Genomic DNA, 23,006 nt, shown 5'->3' with positions numbered 1-23,006 from the left:
TTTTCAACTCCTTTCACATTCCTCCTGTAATCAAACCAGTTTTGCTGTTTATTACAAAAATTAAAAAAAGAAAGATTACTAAAATGCCTTAAGGTACTGAGACCCATACTCATCTGGGCCATGAATTGTATAGTTGCAGACAAATCACACTTTTTGGGGACTGATGATTTTAAATATAGATTTTTCTAAAATTTAAAATACAATGAAAAAAATATGAGCATGTTTAAAAATATTATTACAATGAAAAATTAATAAAAATACTGTGAAAAGAATTTCAAATATTTTTTTTTATCATAACACAACTAACTTCATGAACAAAATAAAAACAAACTTTTAAGACATACAGATTTAAACAATAAAAGAAAAATATATTTTAGAAGAAAAATATTGGATTATTCTCTTTCCTTAAAAAACAAAAAAAATTTTTTGAACTGAATTATATCAAGAAATAATTAATAAAGATACATTGAAAGTTTTTATAACGGATAAAAGTTACATATATTAACTTCTAATCAACATAGTAAAAACACATATTTAAAAAATATAACTTCACTCCGATTTAATGAATAATTTATTGAATGTATTAAATAAATTTTACAGTTAGATAAAATAAAGTAGCGAAGTAATCTTTAATAAAAAGTAAAATGAATCAGTATCAGTTAAGACAAGTTGAAAAAAAATTTAAAATTAAAAAAAATAATATTTAAAACACTAAAACAAATAATATTCTTAACTGCACTTCTAGTTAATTGATCTGATTTTATAAATATTTACATGAATTACTAAAAATATTTGCAGCAGGTAATGTGTATTTCACATTAATTATGTAGTATACAAAACATGTTCTAATTCTGCAATATTAGGAGAAAAAATTTATCACTGAATTAAAAACTTAGAACTTAAAAACAAAAAAGTCTAAGGGTAAAAAGAAAATAATTTAGTTCTCGTATTTATCAAGAATCTAACTAGTTCTTATAATTACTGTTGTTTAAATTCAGGTTGCAAATTGAATGATACAAATGTAAATAAAAATGCATAGTAAAAAATCGGTATAAGGCAGAGTTCTTAGAACAAGTTTTCTATGCCTAGATTAGGAATGCAAATTTACCTTTTCGAAAGAAAAGACTCGGAAACAATCCTATGGCTATAAAAAGGTGGTGGAATTTTTGTTGAATAACTCGGAAATCCATTCGTTTTGCATCCTACATCTTCATTATACTGAAAATATTTCAGAATAATTTATTTTAATTAAAATTAAGTTATTTAAAAAAAAGCATTAGTTTCAGATATTAAAGAATAAATAGGTATTTTTAGTATCAAGCACTTTTGACCCTTTTTTTAAAGATAAAGAAAATCTGACACATTGTTATAGTACTTGGAAAAAAAAGAGAGATAATTCTTGTAAAATCATTCAAGTAAAACCAAGCATAATTAAGTATTAAGATTAAATTAGCAAGTAGTCAAAATGAACCAAATTAGGGTACACATTTTAAATAACATAAGTTATGTTAGTACTATTCCCTGTGGCAGAATTCTTTTAGCTGGGATTTCCGCGACATGCCTGTTTAATACTAATATCTTTCTGCAAGATATTTAACAATAACAAATATACAAACTTCAAAAAGAATTATAACTATAACTTCAAAAAAATTAAATTAATTAAATAAATAAATAAAAATTGGATCAAATAAAATAATTTTGTTAATTGAATATGTGATTTTTTTAATTCTAATATTAAGGGCGATATTCTCGCCTTTTGTAGAAAGATAACACACTAATATTTCCTTTTTCGCATTTTATAATTCATCATCACATTAAAAAAATAAAATCATAAAATCTGCTGTAGTAACTGCCAATAAAAAAGATAAACAACGAAATCATGCGAATCAGACTCTTCAAAAAGGGGTTACTAAAGGCATTTTTCATTTCGAGATTTAGTTGCGACGATTTTAAAAACTATGTGGAAATCAGTAGCAATAACTGCAGGAAAAATTGGAAGGAACATTTCCACAGAAAAGAAAAACAAAATTTTTACTTCATCATTTTTTATCTTTCATTATTCTCCAATGAGAATAGAAAAGTCACAAGTTTTTTTTTCCCCCAAAGGAAAAAAACTTCTGCAAGAACTCAGTAACGTTTTGCAACAATGTCATCACAATTCTGGCTCACTACACTGCTTCATTCAAAAAGCAACACAAAGAAAAAGTAGTGACTAATTTTAGTTTTGTACTGCTAATTATAGCGTGCTACTCCTAACATTATTGATATATTCTCCAACCTTTCAAAGAATTTTCTAACAATTTAGTCATTTTACCCTATTTTCCTAAAATAAGTCGGCAAGTTGCTAATACCCTAAAGAAGTTTGATTTTAATATTATTTTCAGTCCCATTAATAAGATAAAATTTTCTAATCTCAAACAGTCCATTGACAGTTAAAATAGCTGGGGTATATACCAAATTAATTGCCAATGTGGCCTTTCATATATTGGCCAAACTAAGCGTGCCTTAAAGTGCCATGTCAAGGAGCATGAAGCTCATGTCAAAAAACAAGAATTTAAACGCTCATCTATTGCCCAACATTGTTGGGACTCTAATCATAATTTTAATTTTTCTTCTTCTAAAGTCATTCAAAATTGTTCTTTGATTTTTGATTTAGATTTTTACGAGTCTTATCATATTTTCAAAAATTCCAAACTGTTGGTCAATGAAGCGTTCCTTATCTTACTCCTGTTTGGAAATCTATGATTAAACCTAACTAACCACCTTTTTGTTCCTTGCTTCCTATTCGTCGTCATCCATTCACCCTTCCCTCCTATTGGTCGTTGCTCTAAACCCTCTTGTGATGTCACCTTCCTCTATATTTACTCTGTTTTCTCTCATTTCTTTCTGTTGCACTGATGAAGGTTGCTCGAACAGCATCCGAAACAGCTGTCTGCATTTTATAAATTTTTTGTGCTCTTTAATGTTGTTTGCCTTTAGTTTGTATTTTAGCACAAAGGTCACCAACTTGTGTATTTAATGTCTTAATACCTTATTATCTTAATAATATCTAAATGAACAGATAACATCATAATATTTTAGAAAAAACAATTAAGCTTCATTATAAAAAGCATTTAAATTTATAATTCAACAGAAAAAGTCTCAAAATAAGGACAAAAGAAGTTTAAATACTAGCATGTATAATTTAAGATATTTACACTTTTATTAAAAAAACATATATACATATTAAGCTTATATTGAATCATTCAAGGGATTTTAAAACTGCTATATATTTTTGAGACATGCTAATTTTGAATGTAATTAAACAAATTCTACAAAAAAATTCTAAATTTAAAAAAAGAGAAAAATCAGATCTTTTTTCCTTCATAGACATTTTGCAGTGATGCTGCAACAGTTATTGCACAACATAAACGTTTGTGTCACAAATGTGCAAACACTTTAACAACTACAGAATTTTCATAGTTACAGAAAATATTTTTAATGGTAGCAAATGTAAAGTATTAATATTTTAACTAACTAAATTTAAAAAATTTTTTTTACCACTACGTGCAAATGATTTAAATTGATGTATGAAAAGTCTGATACACAAATGCTCATAAGTTTGGATTAACATTTAACAAAAATTCTATTTGTTTTAAAATTTCTGCTTTAGTTTACTACCACTAAGATAAATGTAGCATTCATGATCACCAAGAACACTACAGGATAAAAGAGGCCTTCTAAAATGACTATGCTTCCTTCATCTTTTTAAATTTTAATATTACAACAAAGCATTTTTTTTCAGGGGACCAAAGTAAATTATGTATAACACAAAATCAAACAATTTAAATTTAATATTTCATAAGAACACTAATTTTGACAATGCAATAGCCATTGTTAAGATGACATTTAATGTTATCAATGTAGAAAAAAATAGAAATAAGTTTAAAACAATCATACCATTACTTAACAATTTGAGTACACAAATATATACAGTGGGTGATTGGTTAACGAACAGATCGGTTAACGAACACTTTCATGAAAGATATTTGTGTTCGGATAACGAACACTTTCAAGAAAGATTTTTTGTGTTCGGACAACAAACACATATTCGGATAATGAACAAAACGAATTCTAACGAACACTTCTTGGCCTGAAAAAAATTTTATATTAAACATTTTTTATCATTTCGCATACGAAATACGATCATTGAAAGGAGAAATTTTAAAGAAGATGAACTAACGACAGAAGAACTCCAAGAAATTTTGAATGAAGAACACCAAGAAACACAGCGAAATGCGTCTCTGTCTGAACAAGAGGAAGATGAAAGAGGACCAATGCCAACATCTGCTATTAAAGATATTTTGAAAAAGTAGGAGGATGTCAGAGCAATGGTCTTAGAATGGCACCCAAACCAAGCTGATGTCAGTAGGGTTGGGGATCTTTACAATGACAATGCTATTAATTATTACCAGAAAAAGAGAGAAAAGCAATCGACATTGGACATGTTCTTCAACGCCCCATAAGCAAAAAATGAAAAGGACTGATTAATATGCAAGACTATATGTATGTATTATTTTTTAAAAAACCCACTGTACATTTCTTTCCATACACATAGACAATTAAGAAGAAAAAAATTGAAGGGGGAAAAATTGTATTTTAGAGTTTAGGTTGCCTTAAGAGTTTCTGCAATCCAAGGCAAATATTTAGAGATTACATAGAAAAAAAAAGAAGAAAAAGACAAAGCACAGAAAAAAAACAACAAAAAAAACTAACATATAATACCTATAACCAAAACATATAACCAATATTTTGTGTTTTTCAGTAATATAAACAAATTATTTTAACATAGCATATATTAAGAATAAACTGGGACTGCAATTAAATTACAGATAGTTGTGATACAGAAAAAATGCGCTTTACTGTAACAATAAAAATAAAAAAATTATCGCCATCTGTTGGTACTGATCACTGGAATCTACCAATCAAGGAGTGATAACATCATATATAAGAAACCAGAAATTCAAACTGGAGTTTTGAATTGAAAAATTGATATTTATCCATTAGCTGGGTAACTTCATCAAAATGGTTACAAGTTTTTTAGCATTAAGAAAGAGAGTTACAACTAATCTGATTTATCTTAAGCTAATTAAAAATAAATTTTAAACAGTTAGTCTTTTGAAAGTTTTAGGAAGCTGTTTAAATTAAGATGGACTAACCAAGCTAGCAATTGTATAAAAGGTGGAGACAAGAATTCAACTTTTGCAAAAGAATAATCAATTGCTGAAGTTAGTTTGGCTATTTTGTTTCTCACCCAGTTAACAGATTAATACAGAAAATATTTTAAAATAATGTTCTATAAACATTCAAAAAAGATATACAGACTCGTGCTCAGTTACTGTTTACCATGAATCTGGTATTTTCTCTGCTAAGCCAAAATCAACAACAACTGCGTTCATCTCATCTTCATTCATTTTGATGAGGACATTCTGTAGAACAAAGTCACTATTTACAAATCATATACAATAATAATAAAAGTTAAAACTTTAAAATTTTCTTTACAAACACAATGTATATTAAAATTATGAAAAATTTTTATGTCTCATATATTGAAAGTGTGCAGCAAATTAGAACATTATAGTAACTTATGAAGATAAAAGATTTCAAATGTTTAAAGCAAAAAAACTTTAATTTGAAAGAATTAAAGTTGCGTGCATAACGATGTGTCAAATTAAAGCATAATTTACAATGAGAGAAACATAAAAAGCTATATTAGAGACTATAGGATCATATGAAAAGATTTAATTCGTTTTAAATGTTTATATGTCACTACCTTTTTCTATACTTATTAACAGAAGAACAAAGAGGATTTCAGTCTAATTCTTTAACTTTCAGAAAAAGAGAAATTTAGTGAAAGAAAAATTTAGCCTTAGCCTAAAACCTTTTAACTAAACTAAACTTGTGTCAGACACAGGTTAAGCTCAATTCATCTTAAACTTTTTGATTCAGATGGTATGTCAGTGTCCCTTTCATATATATATTCTAATTACAAACCCTCTAATTGTAAACACATATATTTTGGTTTTATTCAATTATGAAAATCAGTAATAGTTACCAAAACAAATTGTTAGAAGATTATAATTATATATCATAATTTATATCATAATTATATTTACACTAAAATATAAAATCCAAAAAAAGTAGTTTGAATTTCTTTTTAATCACATTAAAATTGATCAATAATTGATTTTGTAAATTAAAGAAATTTCAATGATAAATAACTTCCTCTTAAATATAAATAACTGCAATTATGTGCAAATTTAAAAATTATTGTTTGGAAGTGAGCAGAGTTTGGAAGATTTAATCTTTAACACATGAAAAGACTCAGCTGTATATCATAACCATAAATTATTAAAGCACTAAATATAATATTTTTCACTCATTTTGACCTAAATTAATACTAAGTAATAAAAAATATGTTTAATAAAAATTGTGTGTCAAAGAGTTAAATGTCATAGTAGTTCAATTAAGATTTACAAGTATTAAAAATTCAAATCAACTAAAAAAATATTGTTTAAGTATTTTCGGTTTAATTAATTAATTAAAAAAAAACCTTAAGGAGCAAAAAAGAAAAGGGGGGAAGAAAAACATTGTGCCTTAAAGCATGGCTCAAACTTAAATTAAAAAACTATTTTAGATAAATTTAGATTTTTTATTTTGCTTAAATTTATAACAGTTAAAAAAATAACTGATTATGATTTACAGGGTATCTGCTGCATTTTAGATTTTCAAATAGACAGGGTTAGTCCTACGTCATCAACGACGTCACTAGCTCTCCTCGTTCCAAACAAAGTTTTGAACGGAGCAAACAATATGGCGTTTCTCATGTAGTTAAAAGTGGGTCAACTAAATCTTTGAATATATTAATATAGAGTCGAATTTAACCACTGACATGGCAATAAAAAGTGTTGCATATATTAATATTACGTTAATCTCTTTTTATGATATTAATTGGAATAGCTTATTAATTGCAAATGATTATGAAAACTTTTTGTATATATGATTGAGAGAATTTGTATTTAATATTTACCATATAAATTGTATTTATAATCTGGAAATCGGAAATTTGTGAATTTTATTATTTGGAAAAAGTTATTTCTAATTTATGTTTAATTTTTCTTAAAATATGTATATTATATTAAATCAATTTTTTTTATAATATTGAGACAACTTATTAATTGTAAATAATTATGAGAATTTTAAAACAAATTAAAAAGTTATGTAAGAAGCATGAATAAAGTCAGATAAATTAGTGAAAATTATAAAGCATTTTAGATACACGTTTTTAAAATAGCTCAAATTAATTGGTAAATTTACTAAAATGATAGGAAGTAAAAAAAAAAAAAAAATTATATAAACAAAAGAGTTGTTAAAACATATTTACAACCAAATTATGAAATAAATATGGATGACTTGAATGTTACGTTCACTGCAACAAATAGAATATTACTAGAAGGTAATTTAAAAAATTTTGATTTAGACTGTCAAGTACAAATTTTATTCTATAAAAAGTGATAACAGTAACATTTGCCAAAATAAAAGCTGTATAACTAAATATGCATACATACATTAAAGAATTAAGTTTCTAAATTAAAAAATTTCTTAAAAATTTGAATTATATTTATTTGAAATGCATGCGAAATTAATATTATTAAATAAGTAAAATTTAAACATCTATGTGAATACATAGATTAATAAATATGAATGTTAAATAAAAGTTTATGTATGGGATAAGTATGTTTTAAAGAATTCTAAAAAATTCATGTTGCACTTTCTTATCGAATAAAATAGGAATCTGAGATTTTAAGATAAATTCATATATAACACCTAAAAAAAATTGTTCCTCTCACATTTTAAAATGAAAATTAGAAATTTAAAATTCTAAAATAATTTAGCTATTCTATATATTAAAATTCTGGAAACTAAACATAATATTGGCCCTTTTAACATACCACTACACTGTACTATGATAACACTACACATTAATATAGCACTACACTACTAACGTTAAGAAATAATCTAATATTATTATTAGATAATAGATAACTTAATTTTCTCAAATAATTAATGCATAAAACTATAGTTAAAAACTAATTAATGATGATGTTGACAAATATAAACAAGATAAAATCTCAAGTCAAAATAAATCTGAGTTTAAACTAAAACTCTGTGCAGATTTAAAATTAAATAAGTTAGTTACATAATTTATTCCTATTTAGTAGTTAAAAACTAAAGCTTATGAGAATTAGCATCAATAATCAGAAAATCTTAAGCAAACAAAGTTTACAATAACTACACATTTTATCATCAGACATAATTAAATAAACAGAAGACATAATTAAATAAACAGACATATTAGTATTGATAAATACAATCTAATTATAGATTAAAAATTAATTACAAAACGTTTTAAAGCAGTGCATGCCTATCCATAACTAAAGAAAAAAATTAGATGTAGGTCAAGAATATGTAACAAATTCTAAATAAAATAAGACATTATTTTAAACATGAAACAAGAGTTAAAAATATTGACGCTTAGATTTTTATACATCAAAATTAAAGATAACTTGACCATATTAAAACTTTTTTTTATAGCATTTAATGCGCTTAACTCGTAGAATCTACTGATACTCCGTATAAAGAAAACTACTTAAATTAGGAATAAGTCCCTTAGAAGCGCTTATAAATTTATTTATTTCAATAATAAACTAAAGATCTTGCCGTCTTAAATTCACATAGGAAATGCCATTGAAATGGTTCGTTCGAAAAATTGTTTGGAACGCGTTTGGAAGGAGGCGGGGTTTGACGTCATAAAATACGTCATCACTGTCCCTGTCTATTAAAGACTAATTCCAAGAATTTTTCATGACTTAATGAAGTTACTATTTTCTCCGACAAAAACACAACAATAAATTCAAAAAAGCGTTATAAAAACATTCTGAAATGATAGGTATAACCAAAACTGTTATACTCTGCATCTTCATATTTATAGATTTTAAATTTGAAAAACAGAGTAAAGAAAGAGTTGAAGCAATGAAATAGCTGAAAAAAATACAAAAGCGAATTTTTTTCCTTTCTTTTTTTCTGCAGAATTACATTCTAAAGATACTTTACTTGTTCATCAAAAATGAAAAAAATACTCCTGATTTTTCTGTTTTCATTTCGGAATAAAAAAATTCGCCAATGACTGGCTTGCCTTCAACTAAAATTTTAAATTGATAAAATAAAAATAATAAATAATAACGAAAATTGTGAAATCACAGAAGTTTAAAAGATTATTCCCTCTAGAAATGATGTTTTTTCTTTCATTTTTTGAAAGAACATTACAATTTTTAAAGAAAACGATAAAAACATTTTATATTTTAATCAAATATGACTGTGATTTTGTTACAAAAAAAATAAAAATAAATATCAGTTCTTATCCTTACAATACATATTCAGTTCTTCATAATTATCACTATATTATGAGATGTAAAAATAGTTTTAAAAGCTGGTAATTTCTTACCAGTGTACACACTAAAATACAAGTAAGTAAAATAAAAATACTAATCAAATAAATCTGATGCCAGCAACACAACAATAAACACAGAATGAAAAGAAAGATGAGGTCAAATCATAACAGATGTTTCATACCTTTGAAGTAAGATCTCTGTGAAAAACACCACATGAATGCAAGTAACATATGCCAGGAGCTATATCTAATGGCAGTTTAATTCTTGTCTCCCATGACAATTCAACATGCTTGTTCTGAAAAAGCTGTTCCAAGCTTCCAACATTAATGCACTAGAAAAAAATTTACAATATGAATCATCAGAAATTTTGGTTACATAATCAATTATATATATATATATATTATACACCGAAGAGCCATTACATTATGACCACCCTCCATTTATAACATTGGGCTCGCCTAGATTTTCATGGTTTCTCGCCCAGGAACAATGTTTCCATGGGGCACATTAGGACCCATAATCCTCATAGAACAATCCCTGACCGCCACTAAGTCTGCGGCAGTCTGGTGATATGGAAACAAGAAGAGGGCATTTTAGGGAGGGTGGCTTCGACGAACAGGTCTCCTTTTCTTTCTCCGAAACTAGTCCTAAAGAGGGACCCCTCATCCCCACTTGAAACTATCATACCTCGTTACCATAGTCACCACCACAGCTGCAGACGAATTTCTGGCAGAGTATCTATTGTAGACAAACAGTAAGTTACTTGAACATAGATGCAGACCAGGTTTACTCATTCATGGCAACAGTTTTTCCTGCGGGGGATGGTTTTTACCAACAGGATAATGCCCCATGTCATAAGCGTCGAATCGTCATGGATTTGTTCGAAGAACATTCCAGTGACTTTTAAGTTATGTCTTGGCCCCCAAATTCACCTGGCCTTAATCCAATAAAAGAGCATTTGTGGTACTACTTGGAAAACCAATTTCGTGGTGCCACGCTACCCCCTTGTAATGTGAGGGAATTGCAGGACCAGTTGGTGAGCGCTTGGTACTAGATACCTCAGACTACCTATCAGCATCTTGTGGAATCAATGTCACGGCGGGTGCTAGGAGTTTTGAGGGCTAAAGGTGGCCCTACACGTTATTAGCAGGGTGGTCATAGTGTAATGGCTCTTCGGTGTATATATACAACAATCAAAAACTAATTTAATGCTAATAAGAACACAAAAGTCAACAGTTACAACATTATCAAAATTCTTGCACACATTGTAAAAAATTCCTTCATTAAATATCATATTTTCATAATAAATTGCAAATCGAAAAAAAGTATATTTCAACAAAGGAAATCTATAAAAAAAAAAGGGAAATCCAGAAAAAGGAAAATCCATAAAAAAAAAAAACTTTTCATCAACATTTCTCAAGTTTCACTTTAAAACACATTTAATATTGTATCAACATTTTTCTTGATTTATTTTGTCAAAATTTTGATTACAAAAAATCACCTCAAATCTAAGTTTTCGCCAAAACAAGATTAACATTATTTTAATATGACTGTTGTACACAAATTTATATATGTAAGAAATGTACACATTTGTGAAAATACTTAAAGTACACTGATATAAAAAGTAATATATGTTATGCAATAGCTGAATGTATGTATCTATAATAAATAAAAAGCGTACATCAATAAAAATATGCAAGATAAGATCATTTTCCCTGTGACAAAACTCTCCACCGCTAATGTCTTTCTGCAAGATACTTTTAATAATTAACAAACATATATCTTACTAATTTAAAATAACAAAAGCGCTGAGTTTACAAAAGGAACAAATAAGAAAAAAATATGCGTAATTTTTTTTTATTGAACATATAATAATTTTTTTTATTTGAATATTATGGGTGATATTCTCGCATTTTGTTGGAGGGGGGGGGGGAGACGTAAAAATTACTCCCTTCTTTGTATTTTGTAAGTGATCGTCACAATAAAAAAAATAATTAAAAATCATGAAATCTATTGTAGTAATTGTTGGAAAAAAGATCAACGGCGAAGTCACGGGACGCGATCGATTAGTCCGATTTGCGTGATGCAAATCGGACTAATCAATTGCATGTTTCGTTTTGAGATTAGGTCGTTTTAAATAATATTGTATCAAAAATATTGGATTTAAAAACTGTGGAGAAATCCACAGCAATAACTGACAAAAATTCGATAGAATTATTGCTTTAAAAAGCTAATACTCAAATGCACAATTCGAATTTTCCATATTGTTTGAAATATATAGGGATATTTAAAAAACACGTAAAAATCAATATCAGTAACTGCCCAAAATATAACCGAATTCTGCAAGAACTCTCTGTGACAATGTCGTCGTGTCACAACGATTCTGCCACTGGGGGTTCTATCTCTTATAAAGCCAATAAAGTAAAAAAAAAAGGATTGCACCAAGATTCAAAAGCATATTTCTAAAAAAACTGGCAGTTTTCGTGTTTGGAAATCTTATTGAAAGCTTAATATTAACATAGAAGAAACCTATACTCAATCTGCATTTATCCCACATCCTGTCAACTGTGTTATAAAAGGCTAATTTCTTTTATGTGGTTAATCGTATATTTTGCTATTAACAATACACTGACACAAATAAGAATTACTACCCAAAACTATATAACAGGGTGCAACAAAAAATAAGCACATTTTAAGCATTCAAAAAATATTTGTAAGCACTTTTTAAAAAATATCATAACTAGGCAGGGTTGGAAAGTTTTTGACAATTGACGGTTTTTATCTTGTTTTAACTGTCATGTAAAAAAAAAAAAATAATAAAAATAAATATTTTGGCATTGTTTTTGACAATTATCAAAAATCATGAAATTTTGAATCCTGTAAAACGAATGGCGTTTTCATACTCTACGAACTGATAATACGCCAAAATAGATAGGGATTGAATTAATTGTGAAAACACTGAATAGAGCAATGTGAACTGTGTCTTTTTGCATAATTTGTAGAGAAAATCAATAGGGTAAAGTAAAAATCTCATTTTGAAAAAAGGGAAAATTATGCACTTTTTAAAAAACACCCAATGAAAAAAGCACTTTTTAAAAAAGCTATGACCCTGTATATATGTTATAAGTCTAAATAAATAAAAAAAAAGATTTAGAACAAGTAATTTAAAAAGAAAAAAAATTAGATTTAAATAAACTGATTTTTTAAAAGTAATTATTAATCTAAATATAAAATATTTTTATACGATATAATTAATAAAAACATTATTTAGGGTATGATTTTTTGAAGTGTTTTTTATTATTATTATTATTAAAAACATTGTTTACTAAGAAATAATTAAAGGGATATGCAAGTAAACTATATTTTTTTCTAAAATAGATTAAAAATAAATAATAACCTAAAAAAACAAAATAGACTAAATGAGGATAAGAGTGGGATTAATCTTTTACATTATCACTTTCCATTAAATTTATGTAAAAGTTGAATTCCATGCCATCTGAAACCAGCATTGAATTTTGAAAGTTTAAAGCAATATCTCGTATTTAGTATCATTTTAAAGGAAATTTGTTGTAATTTATGAATTCAGAAGTTATTTTTAGGAGTTATACAAGATTATAGTAAAATTTATCATAAATATAGAGCATTCATGATTTTGACTTATTTTGCCAAAAAATTTTCAATTTTAAAGAAGAATAAGTTATTAAAAATATTCCGATTTTACATATTGCCTGATTTCTATTGTAAAATAAAATGTTCTTGAGTCTAATTATGTATTGCTTTCCATCAAAGAATTTTTTCTTCTTATTTTTTAAGTCAAAAATTTTCTTAAATATATATTTGTCCCCTCTGTTACAATTACTCTTTTAAGTTTATTTTATTCATTGCACAAAAAAACTTGTTAATTTAATAACTGGTTTTTACAATTAACTATATTAGTACAATCTTATTATGTTAGATTTTTAAAAAGAAATTTAAAAATGTTGAAGTTTCTCATATAACAGAGGGGATGTAACATAGAGAAAAAACTAAATATCCCCTCGATTACACAAAATGTAATCAAAGCTGATTGGTTGACCATTAAAAAGGAAATCTAGGAAAGTAAACACATGCTAATGTATCCTAATTCAACTAGTTTAAACCAGCTCCTCCACTGTTAGAGAACACTTTTTTTATAAAGCTGAGTCATTTTTATTTCATAGCATGTTTAGTTTATAGTTAAAAGTTTATTGAGGGAGTAATCAATATAGAACTAGAATGTCCCAAGGAAGGAAAAAAAAAAGATATTTGTAAGAAGAAAGATAGAGAATACAAAACGAAAATTTATGATAACAGAAGTATTTAAAAAAAAAGGCACTGATACAAGCAGTGGAAATTCAGGAAGGATATTCTCTTTATACAGGGTGGCCATTCAAATCAGATTTCAAATTTTCCTGATTTTTCCAGGTTTTCCTGTAAAAATCTTAAAATTTCCAGGTCAGCGTGTTATTTTTTTCTCATAAAGTATAGATAGGTACAGGAAAAGTGTCAATATTATTTAAAATGTTATTTTTAATACATCATATTAAATAGATGTGGAGAAAATAATATGTTTAGCTTGGAGAATATATTGCTTTCAATGAATAAATTTTTTTTTAAGTGTTAATAGTTTTTATACAAAATATACCAAATAGAAAATACAGAGTGACCCAAAAAAACCTTGGATACGTACTGTTTAATATATTTTTTTATTAAGCAAGAGAAAATAACTCTGGGGGATTACACACAGTAAATTTTTATATTTATTTGCATTTCAATATAGAGCCATTTTATACTGCATTTTATCCAAACAGTGCTCTTCATAAAATTCATTGATATAATTTTCTTTAAACCAATATCTTAAGTAAAATGTTTAAATAATGTTGTTTGTTTTAAATAAGCACTATTATTTTAAAAGATATTCAGTACTCGCAAAGGCAAAATTGTCAAATTTCTTGTTCATGGACATGGACCTCTTGGACATGGACCTTGTGCTCTACCAACCAGGTTATCCCAGCTTTCAAAACAGTGTTAGGAGAATTTCGATTATTTTCACCAAATTTAAAGTTCAAACGTTAGAAGACTCTCCCAGTCGGACCTAACTGTCAACTTTAAAATTACCGTCCAGCATCGATTAGGTAGCTTTCCATAGTAATAGTAGATACATATTACATAAGGCGAATCCAGAAGGCCGAAGACTCTCCATGTAGTGACTGGTGCACGTTAAATCTGTCAGGTCATAGAGTCCTCCATGTTCCCATAACAAATCAATACCTCTGGGGGTTTGGAGATTGATCGTTTTCTGGTTCAGGTCAAAATTACGATCTGTGAATGTATGAATGAGTGCGCCTTATAAACGGGTGTGACGTATGGGTGTAGAAGAAGTCGAATTTTTAGCCATAGATGGCACCACTAGAAAAAAATAACGAAACGCACTCCCTCTGCCTTAATGGCCGACAGCAACAACAATCGCTTAAATTACAAAAAGGAATAATAAAAAAAATATTATATCTACATACTCCCCGCGCAAGAATGGTGACTGGTGCACGTTGAATCTGTCGGATCACAAAGTCCTCCATGTTCTCTTAAAAATGTGTACTACTGGTGGTACTGAAATGGAGATTTCTCCGGTTCAGGCCAAAATTACGACCTGTGGATAAATGAATAGCTGTATGAATGGGTCCGCCCTATAAACAGGTGTGGCAGAAGTCTAATTCTTGACCATAGATGGCACCGCATCTGTCTTTATACCCGACGACAAGAACAACAACAATACATATTACATAAATTATTTATCTATCTGTTCTAATAGATAAATATATAATAGTACCACTGACTGAGTTGACGACCTCTCTCAGATCGTACTCCTTTCTTTCTTTAAAGAAGTATATTAAACAAAACGCTTTAGCGGAAAAGAGGAAAAAGCTTTTTTTCATGTGCAAATTCATGCAGTTGCTGTGCACTTGCATGTTAATTTTATCGCATTTCATGTGTTTTCACTGCTATTTTTGAACATCTTGTGAAAGATTATAGTAGAACTAAAGTAATGAACAGTGCGCAAAAATATAAATAAGCAAAAGCATCTCGATTAATCCAATGACAACAACTTCAAGGGTTGAGGTAATCTGTTAATTAGTTAATGCAGAGGATACTTTAAGTTACAAAATATCAGATACAATAACGTATTTTCTACGGATTCTTGACTCCCAAAATAGAGGAGATTGCCGCAATATGGAAAATAGGGTCCCAAAGTTCGGTGAGAGAAGAGGTCGAATTTAGAGGTCGTTGGTTTTCGGAAAAAAAAGTTAACTCTCCATTTTCATTTTTAGAACATCGCTTTAAATAACAATTTATTTTATTTCATTTTAGATTTAAAATGTCTGTAACTCCAGACTTTAAGTTTATCCAGTAATTCTTTTATACAATTTCATTTTTAATGTTCTATTTTCTTAAAAGGAAAAAAAAAAAAAGAAGATAAAACTGATGAAACTCAAAAATATTCCTTATTTTTATTTCTTTACTTTCTGCTTTAGCAGAATATTTTTTTAGAGAAATGAATTTTAATTCACACATTTCAAACTTTATTGTATTTAATAATTATCTTCAGCAGTAAATTGTTCTAGATTTATAGTTTCTCTCAAACCCAGAAAAAATTAAAAATCCCTTAAAATTATAGCTTTTTTTAATTTCTATAAAACATAAAATAATAATTTACATTGTTTCTGATAAAAGGTTCTCAGATGCAGAACAGTGAATTCAGGAACAAATTTTCCACATTATAAGCACAGGTGTTTCTTAAAAAAAAAACATTCTTTATGCACATATTTATCACAAAAGATAAGTAGTTAGGTGGTTACTATTCAAATAAAACTATCGGAAATAAAACTTAATTTTATTAATATAGAAAAAGGGAAACAAATATATTAAATTTATATTTAAAAGAGACACCAAGTATTTTACTTTTATACATTTATGATAGTTGGCACACATAATTTTTGTGTGTAGTTACCATTCTAGGCTTTTTAAATCACAACCATGAACTCAACTTTGGATAACATGAAGAAAAAAAACCTAATGATGCTTTAAAGTTTACACAAAATACCCTTATTGTTAAAAAAGTAAATAAATAAAAAAAAAACTTAATAATTATTTTTTTATTAAATAGTTCTTTCTTTATTAACTAATAATTATTTATTTTATTTAAATATTTTTTTCAAAAAAAATTTCAATCAAAAACTTTTTTTTCTTTTTAAAACTACATTTAATTGTAGATATAATCTAGATATAGCACTTAGCATGCTAGCCTCTTATTCCAATAGAAAGCAAAAGGTTAGAAAAAAACTCAGAATGTACTTACATATTAAAACAAGAGCTAAAATAAAAATAATAAATATTAAAGAATGAGAAATATATTGACACAAATATTTAAAAAAAAAAGAGATTGAAGAGTTCTAATCTCATCAAAATCTGGTTCTTAATGTGAGGTACAAAATTCTAAAGGATTACACATGTGAAAGGAAATAGTGCTCCCATAGAATTAACACAGCAGCTTTTTATCAACCAATAAAAAGTCATTGAAATGCAACTTTCTGCAAGGGTAGAAAAAAAAATGTTTCTTTTTTATCAGAACAGTGCATTATTCATTTCCAAATTATCAACAATGTTAATGAATCAACCATACAAGCAAAGATTTTATAAAATATTTATAACAATTACACAATGACATTTTGTGGAAGTTTCAAGTTCTATTGGGACTAATAAAAAAATGTAGCACATTTCAATGGAATACAACTAGAAATTTTTTTTTCAAAAGGTGAGTTCAATGATTAGGTGCATTTAGTAGATGTATAATTATAAATCAGGAGTGGGCGCAGATTTTTTTAATACTGATGTAATTCTAAATTCAGTCTTTAATCTTATAGACAAGATTTGTATCTAACTCATCACAGTTTGAATGAAATTACAGTGCAAGTATAAATATAGTTTAAATGAGATTACAAATTATATTTTCTAAAACTTTATACACATTCTGAAAAAGAATCAGAGAATCAGTCAGCCACACAAAAAAGTAAAAGCAATACAAAACTTCTCAATTTTCCTTTGAGAAATTAAAAAAAATTTCATTCAGAAAAATGCACCCTTATTTGAACCACTTTTACAGGCACTTCAGCATGCACTCAAAAAGAAGCAAAAGTCATGTAGGAAGTTTTAAATCCCTATACATTAAATCAGAAAATAATGCAATCGAATAAAAGAGCAAAAAAAAAAAAAAAAAAACAATTATCAATTCTGAAAATTAAATAAAATTAAAAAAATCAAATATTACAAAGCGAACGGAAATAACTCAGAAACTTTTAAGATAATTTTTCAATCTTAAATTTTTTTAAATCAGTATTACGCTTTAGATAGCTCTCTTATTATGATAAAAATTATATATATATATTTAAAATAAAACTTTCATAGTTTTACTTACAATGTTCTTCTTCACAAACAAAAAAAATATATACATACTTATATAATAATATTTTTGCAACAAAATAAAAAAATTGTTTTGTTCTAATTTATTTCTCTTTAAATTTGCATATGTTGACATTTTAATGTTTACAAATGATGTTAACATGAGGGGAAATTTTTTTAAACAATTATGCATTTGAAACATGAAATTTAATTTTACAGTTTAATTAAATAAAAAGCTCAGATACTTTTTTTTATATACAATACATCAAAAAGAACGATATTTAGGATCAAGAAAAGAAAACAAATATTTTAAAGAGGAATGGAATTTACATGCCAAGTTATGAAAATAATGCAGATAAGAGCTGATAGTTAAAAAAATGATTACAAAAAACGAAACAGCATGGATTTGTTTAGAAAAGTATTTGAACACATAGTAAAGGGGGAAAGATAAATAGTTTGGTCCATTCTCATAAAAAAAAAGAAGGAAATAACATAATTTCCATAATTATTAACATGTATCGAATAATATAATGTAATATATTAAAACCAAAATTAAATGCACAGAGGAAGAAAAATGCTGTATAAAACAGTTACAAATGTATAAAACATTAATATATATATATAATTATATCATATATATAATATCTTTTTTATATATATATAAAACATGGTGGTCAAGGAAAATAATGCTACAGCTAAATTTAGAGAAATTCATTAAAATATGAGAAAATAGATTGTACAAATATCATAGACAAAACTAAGTCAAAATATAACCAAATTAGTTAGGTGGTTAAAAATAAGTAAACTATTATCAGTCAATGACTAGTTGAATAAACAATTAGTGGCATATTCTCCCCCCCCCTTTTGCATTAACTATGCATTTAATTTCTTAAACTTTCTCTTTTGTTGGATTCAGATTATCTTAAAAGTGGATTGTTAACCTTTTAGAATTAATATTTTTATATTGTTTAAATATTTTTATTATAATAAACATACACTTTTCTATTATTAAACTAGCTAAGAAAAGAAAGATTCTGAGCAAGTCATTAATTTTATTATTTACTTTTGAGTGCACTACGTTTTGTTTTGCTACAGGCATGTTTTCTTCAAAAAAAAAAAAAAGTCAGTAACATTAAATACATAATTATAAAATATCTCTACATAACTATACAGTTATTCATATATTTATTTCATAACTTTGTGCTCTAATATTTGTTAGAAATGCAGAATTATTATTTTGCTACAAAACTAATTTAAAATTACATTTTAAAACAATTTATTGGCAATGATGATATTATGATTAGTTTTAAGCATTTCTTTAGGCCTTTAATGTTTTTAAAATATAAAGTTTGTGTTTTTTCATATTATAAATGTTTAGATAATGAGCTTTGATTAATAAAACAAGCATTAATTACTTATTTTGTAATCGATTAACTTTAACACATTAACTTTAATGTTACTAATCTGTGAAAACATTAAAAATAGATTTGAAATTCCTGAGTAAGAAATTCAGTATTTTAGATTCAATCATCTAACAATTTTCAGAGTTCTACTTTCTGTAACAATAGACTACATGCTCATAGCTGGCAATTTACAAAGTTGCTTATTAATTAATAACAGCTTAATTTTCAATCTTTTTAAAGCAGAAGAAAAGTTTACTACAAAAAGGATCAAAAGCATTTTTATACGCTTGAGGATTCTAAAAAAGATACAAGAATAGAGCTTCTTTATAAAAATGAGAAATCGAAAGAAAAGCAAAAAGACATTACTCAGATTTCTCTTTCTAAAAAAATAAAACTCAAGAGAATAAAAATGCTAATAGAGTAAATATCACTTGGATAAAAAAAAATATTAAAACTAAATATACACAAAAAATGTCAAATCAACTTATATACAATATACATATGAAAATTCAATTGTCATTGCAGAAATTACTCTGTAGAAGGCAATGTTTTTCGTTCAGTTCCTTGATTCATTCATCTTTTATTTGCAATTTATTTTGCAGTTCTTTGACAAGACAAGTTAATTTCTTACAAGTCTCAGGCAACTGAAAGAAGAATTAATTCTAAATCATTCATCATCCAAAGTTAATTTAATATTTCTATTATAAATACAATTATGTTTGAGAAAATGTATAATTTTCCAACCAATATGTTTTCTATTAGTTATAGGTGAAGCATATAAATAAAAAAGTCAAAAATGATTTTTCAAAAGTTTAAACACATTCCTATGGCCAGAAAAGTGATAAGGTTCCTTAATTAAAAAATAGTGATGAATTATTTTTACATCATGTATAGATTTTTACTAGTAATATTTCTTTATCACCCTCTATCATTCTTAATATTATCCTCTATTATTATTATTATGATTTGATATTTTATTCAGTTTAAAACTGAAAGGGGTATTCTTTTTTTATAAAAAAATCTTGCAGTATCACTTTATCAGGTAAAAAATATTGGAACATTTTATGAAAAACATATTGAAAAGGTTATTATTAACAATTTTGAAATTATTAGTATACAGCAAATGTGTTATATTTACTTTTATGATGAATTTTACGCAAAATTATTTCCAGCAAAACCTGTCCAGCAAACAAAAATTGAATAAAAATTAAAAACAGTATATTAAGTTGGAATGTTAGCTGAATAAAATGATTATTAAAATCTAAGAATCTTTTAAATGAGGAGATCTAAATTTTTACGTAACAATCTGCTTATTCTTAAGAAATAAAAATAATAGCATAAAAATCTAAAACTTAAAAAAAAAAAAAAAAAAAAAAAAAAAAAAAAAAAAATTAGGTTGCAACAAAACAAATTATAAGTAGTAACCAAATATTTAACTTTCTTGTTAGATGTAAATCATGCTTTTTTATTTGGTACTCAAGAAAAAAATACTTAAAAGTATTTTTGAAAAAACTTTAGGTTTTCATTAAAAAGCTAATTAACCAGGATTTTGATGAAAAACCTAGGTGGGTTGGATTTCTTTAAACCCTGTTTATTACAAATTGGTTTAATTTTCAGTACAATCATGAATTTTAAAAAAATGTTACTGCTTTCTATAAATTTACAGTTATTACAAATTGAAAAATTATACAAATTTATTTAATTCTTCAAGATTTTAGGAAATAGTTTTTGTTATGGATTCTAGTTCAAAAATACTTTCTGATGCTTCTGTTCATAGCATTTTACTTAATTCCTATAAGCATATACGGTAACAATATAACTGAATTTCTTAAATTCTGTCAATTTCAAAGTGTGGGTCTTCTATTTAGGCACCTTAAAACTGGTCTTCTATTTAGGCACCTTAAAACTGCCCCCCCCCCAAAAAAAAGTCCTACCTCATCCATGTGCACTATCCCCCTTCTCTACACTATTCTTTTCTTTTAGAAAGTGTCACTCTCCTCATAGAGTATTATTCTAGGCAAAGAGCAGAACATATTAATGAAAGAATTAATATATTAATGTAAGGACATGCTTTCTTTTCCTTTGCTTGTAGCCCCCCCCCCCAAACACATTAATATTGGTCTCATAAATGTTTTATCCTGGATGCAAGGTCTAATTCTAAGTGACGATCTAAAGAACAACATTTTGAAAAAATTGAACTGAAAAATTGTTCCTATCAACTATAGTGATGCTGAAAAAAATAAAGGACTTTTAAAAACCTTGCACCAAAATTAAGTACTTTTAAGGGCCCTTACTTTTAAAAACAAAAAATAAGCAGTTTTTAAGGACTTTTAAGGACTGTTGTAATCCTGGAAGACCTCAAACCCTTCGAAACAATGATGCAAAAAACTTACGGAAAATTGACAGCAATTTGTTACGGTCAAACATTTTAAATAAATAAATGTATTTATAATTTTTTTGCATTGTAAATAATTTTAAAGCATATAATTTTTAAATTTAAATTTTTTATATTTATAGTAAATTTATTTAATTAAGTCATTATTTAGAGTCTTTTATGGTGACTCGCATTCATTATTTTCCCATATCTATTAAAGAATGATCTCATGAGAAATGAGAAATCCGGGGATTCACAGTACATTTTAAAATTTCTCACTCTTACAACGACTAACTTTTCTAGACTTATATCAAATCAAAATACTTTCATATATCTGTTGCTTGAAATGGAGAATCGTAAAAGATTAATCCTTTTGCTTTGCAAACTTTTAAGTAAATTCCATATCAGAAACAAAGTATTTTTTTAATATGGAACACTGATATTCAATATCAGTGTTTGAAAAGTGAAAAATAAAACAGTATATAACATTTTCTCCTATAATCAAATTACATTATAGTAAGTTCTAAGCACATTTTTTCCCTTGATAATTTTTACAAAAAAAAAAATAATAATTTATATCTCATACTTGTAAATAAATATTTGATTTATATTATTTAAAGAAATATTTTCACCCACAGAAACTTTTTTTTAAAAAAAACTTTGAATTTGACATCTATACATTTTTCAATGTAAATATTAAAATTCAGGAAATTTCTATATTTTATTGGAATGTTAAATATAAGCTTCATACACAGAAAATTACAATATTGTGATTACTGATTTGCTTATAGCAAGCTTATTTGACAAACTAAATAATAAAACAATATTCAAATTGCCAAAGATGAACAGCATCAGTTTTAAAACTAAATTCTTATAAAATGGTAATTATTTAAATTGGTTTGGGTTTACTAATTTATCAAATATACACATAATATATATTATAAAAAAATATAATAATTTTAAAAAAACATAAAAGAATCTGCATTGTTGAAGATTTCTATTATATTCAAAAATGATATTTATGCAAAAATACATAAAAGATATCTGAAATATCAGATACTTAAGTCACTTTAAAAATATGGGCATATCTCATGCAGAAATCATTTATATTGTACTTAAATTATTTGAATCACTAAAACTATTAATTCAGTTTTTATTATGTATAGGTAGAATGGGATGCATATTTTCAATTATTTTGATAAAGATGTAAAACATTTCAATTGTATAATATCATTCTTTATAGCAGATATTTTCCAAACTTTTGAG

At 26.4% G+C, this 23,006-nt stretch overlaps 1 protein-coding gene across 9 annotated transcripts in view; it reads right to left on the bottom strand.

Moving 5' to 3' along the window:
• Nucleotides 1-23,006, bottom strand: part of LOC147802117 (dual specificity testis-specific protein kinase 2-like) — a 55,046-nt gene that overhangs the window by 5,658 nt on the left and 26,382 nt on the right. For 5 of the 9 annotated variants that reach the window (XM_087154027.1, XM_087154024.1, XM_087154028.1 and 2 more), the window contains exons 5-7: nt 9,673-9,822; nt 5,386-5,468; nt 1,109-1,218 (exon numbers count right to left, since the gene is read on the bottom strand). In XM_087154027.1, the coding sequence (XP_087010153.1) occupies nt 1,203-1,218; nt 5,386-5,468; nt 9,673-9,822 (249 nt within the window). In that variant the 3' untranslated portion in view covers nt 1,109-1,202. Of the gene's footprint in view, nt 1-1,108; nt 1,219-5,364; nt 5,469-9,672; nt 9,823-15,025; nt 20,011-23,006 lie in introns of those variants that run through there. The other 4 variants (XM_087154032.1, XM_087154030.1, XM_087154031.1 and 1 more) reach the window with 4 other exon arrangements.

This window comes from Parasteatoda tepidariorum, chromosome 10 (genome assembly GCF_982258835.1).
Source record: "Parasteatoda tepidariorum strain Cologne lab strain chromosome 10, Ptep-v5.0, whole genome shotgun sequence".
Taxonomy (NCBI): domain Eukaryota; kingdom Metazoa; phylum Arthropoda; class Arachnida; order Araneae; family Theridiidae; genus Parasteatoda; species Parasteatoda tepidariorum.
The sequence above is the reverse complement of the archived record's forward strand: the minus strand, read 5'-3'. Positions and strand labels throughout refer to the sequence as shown.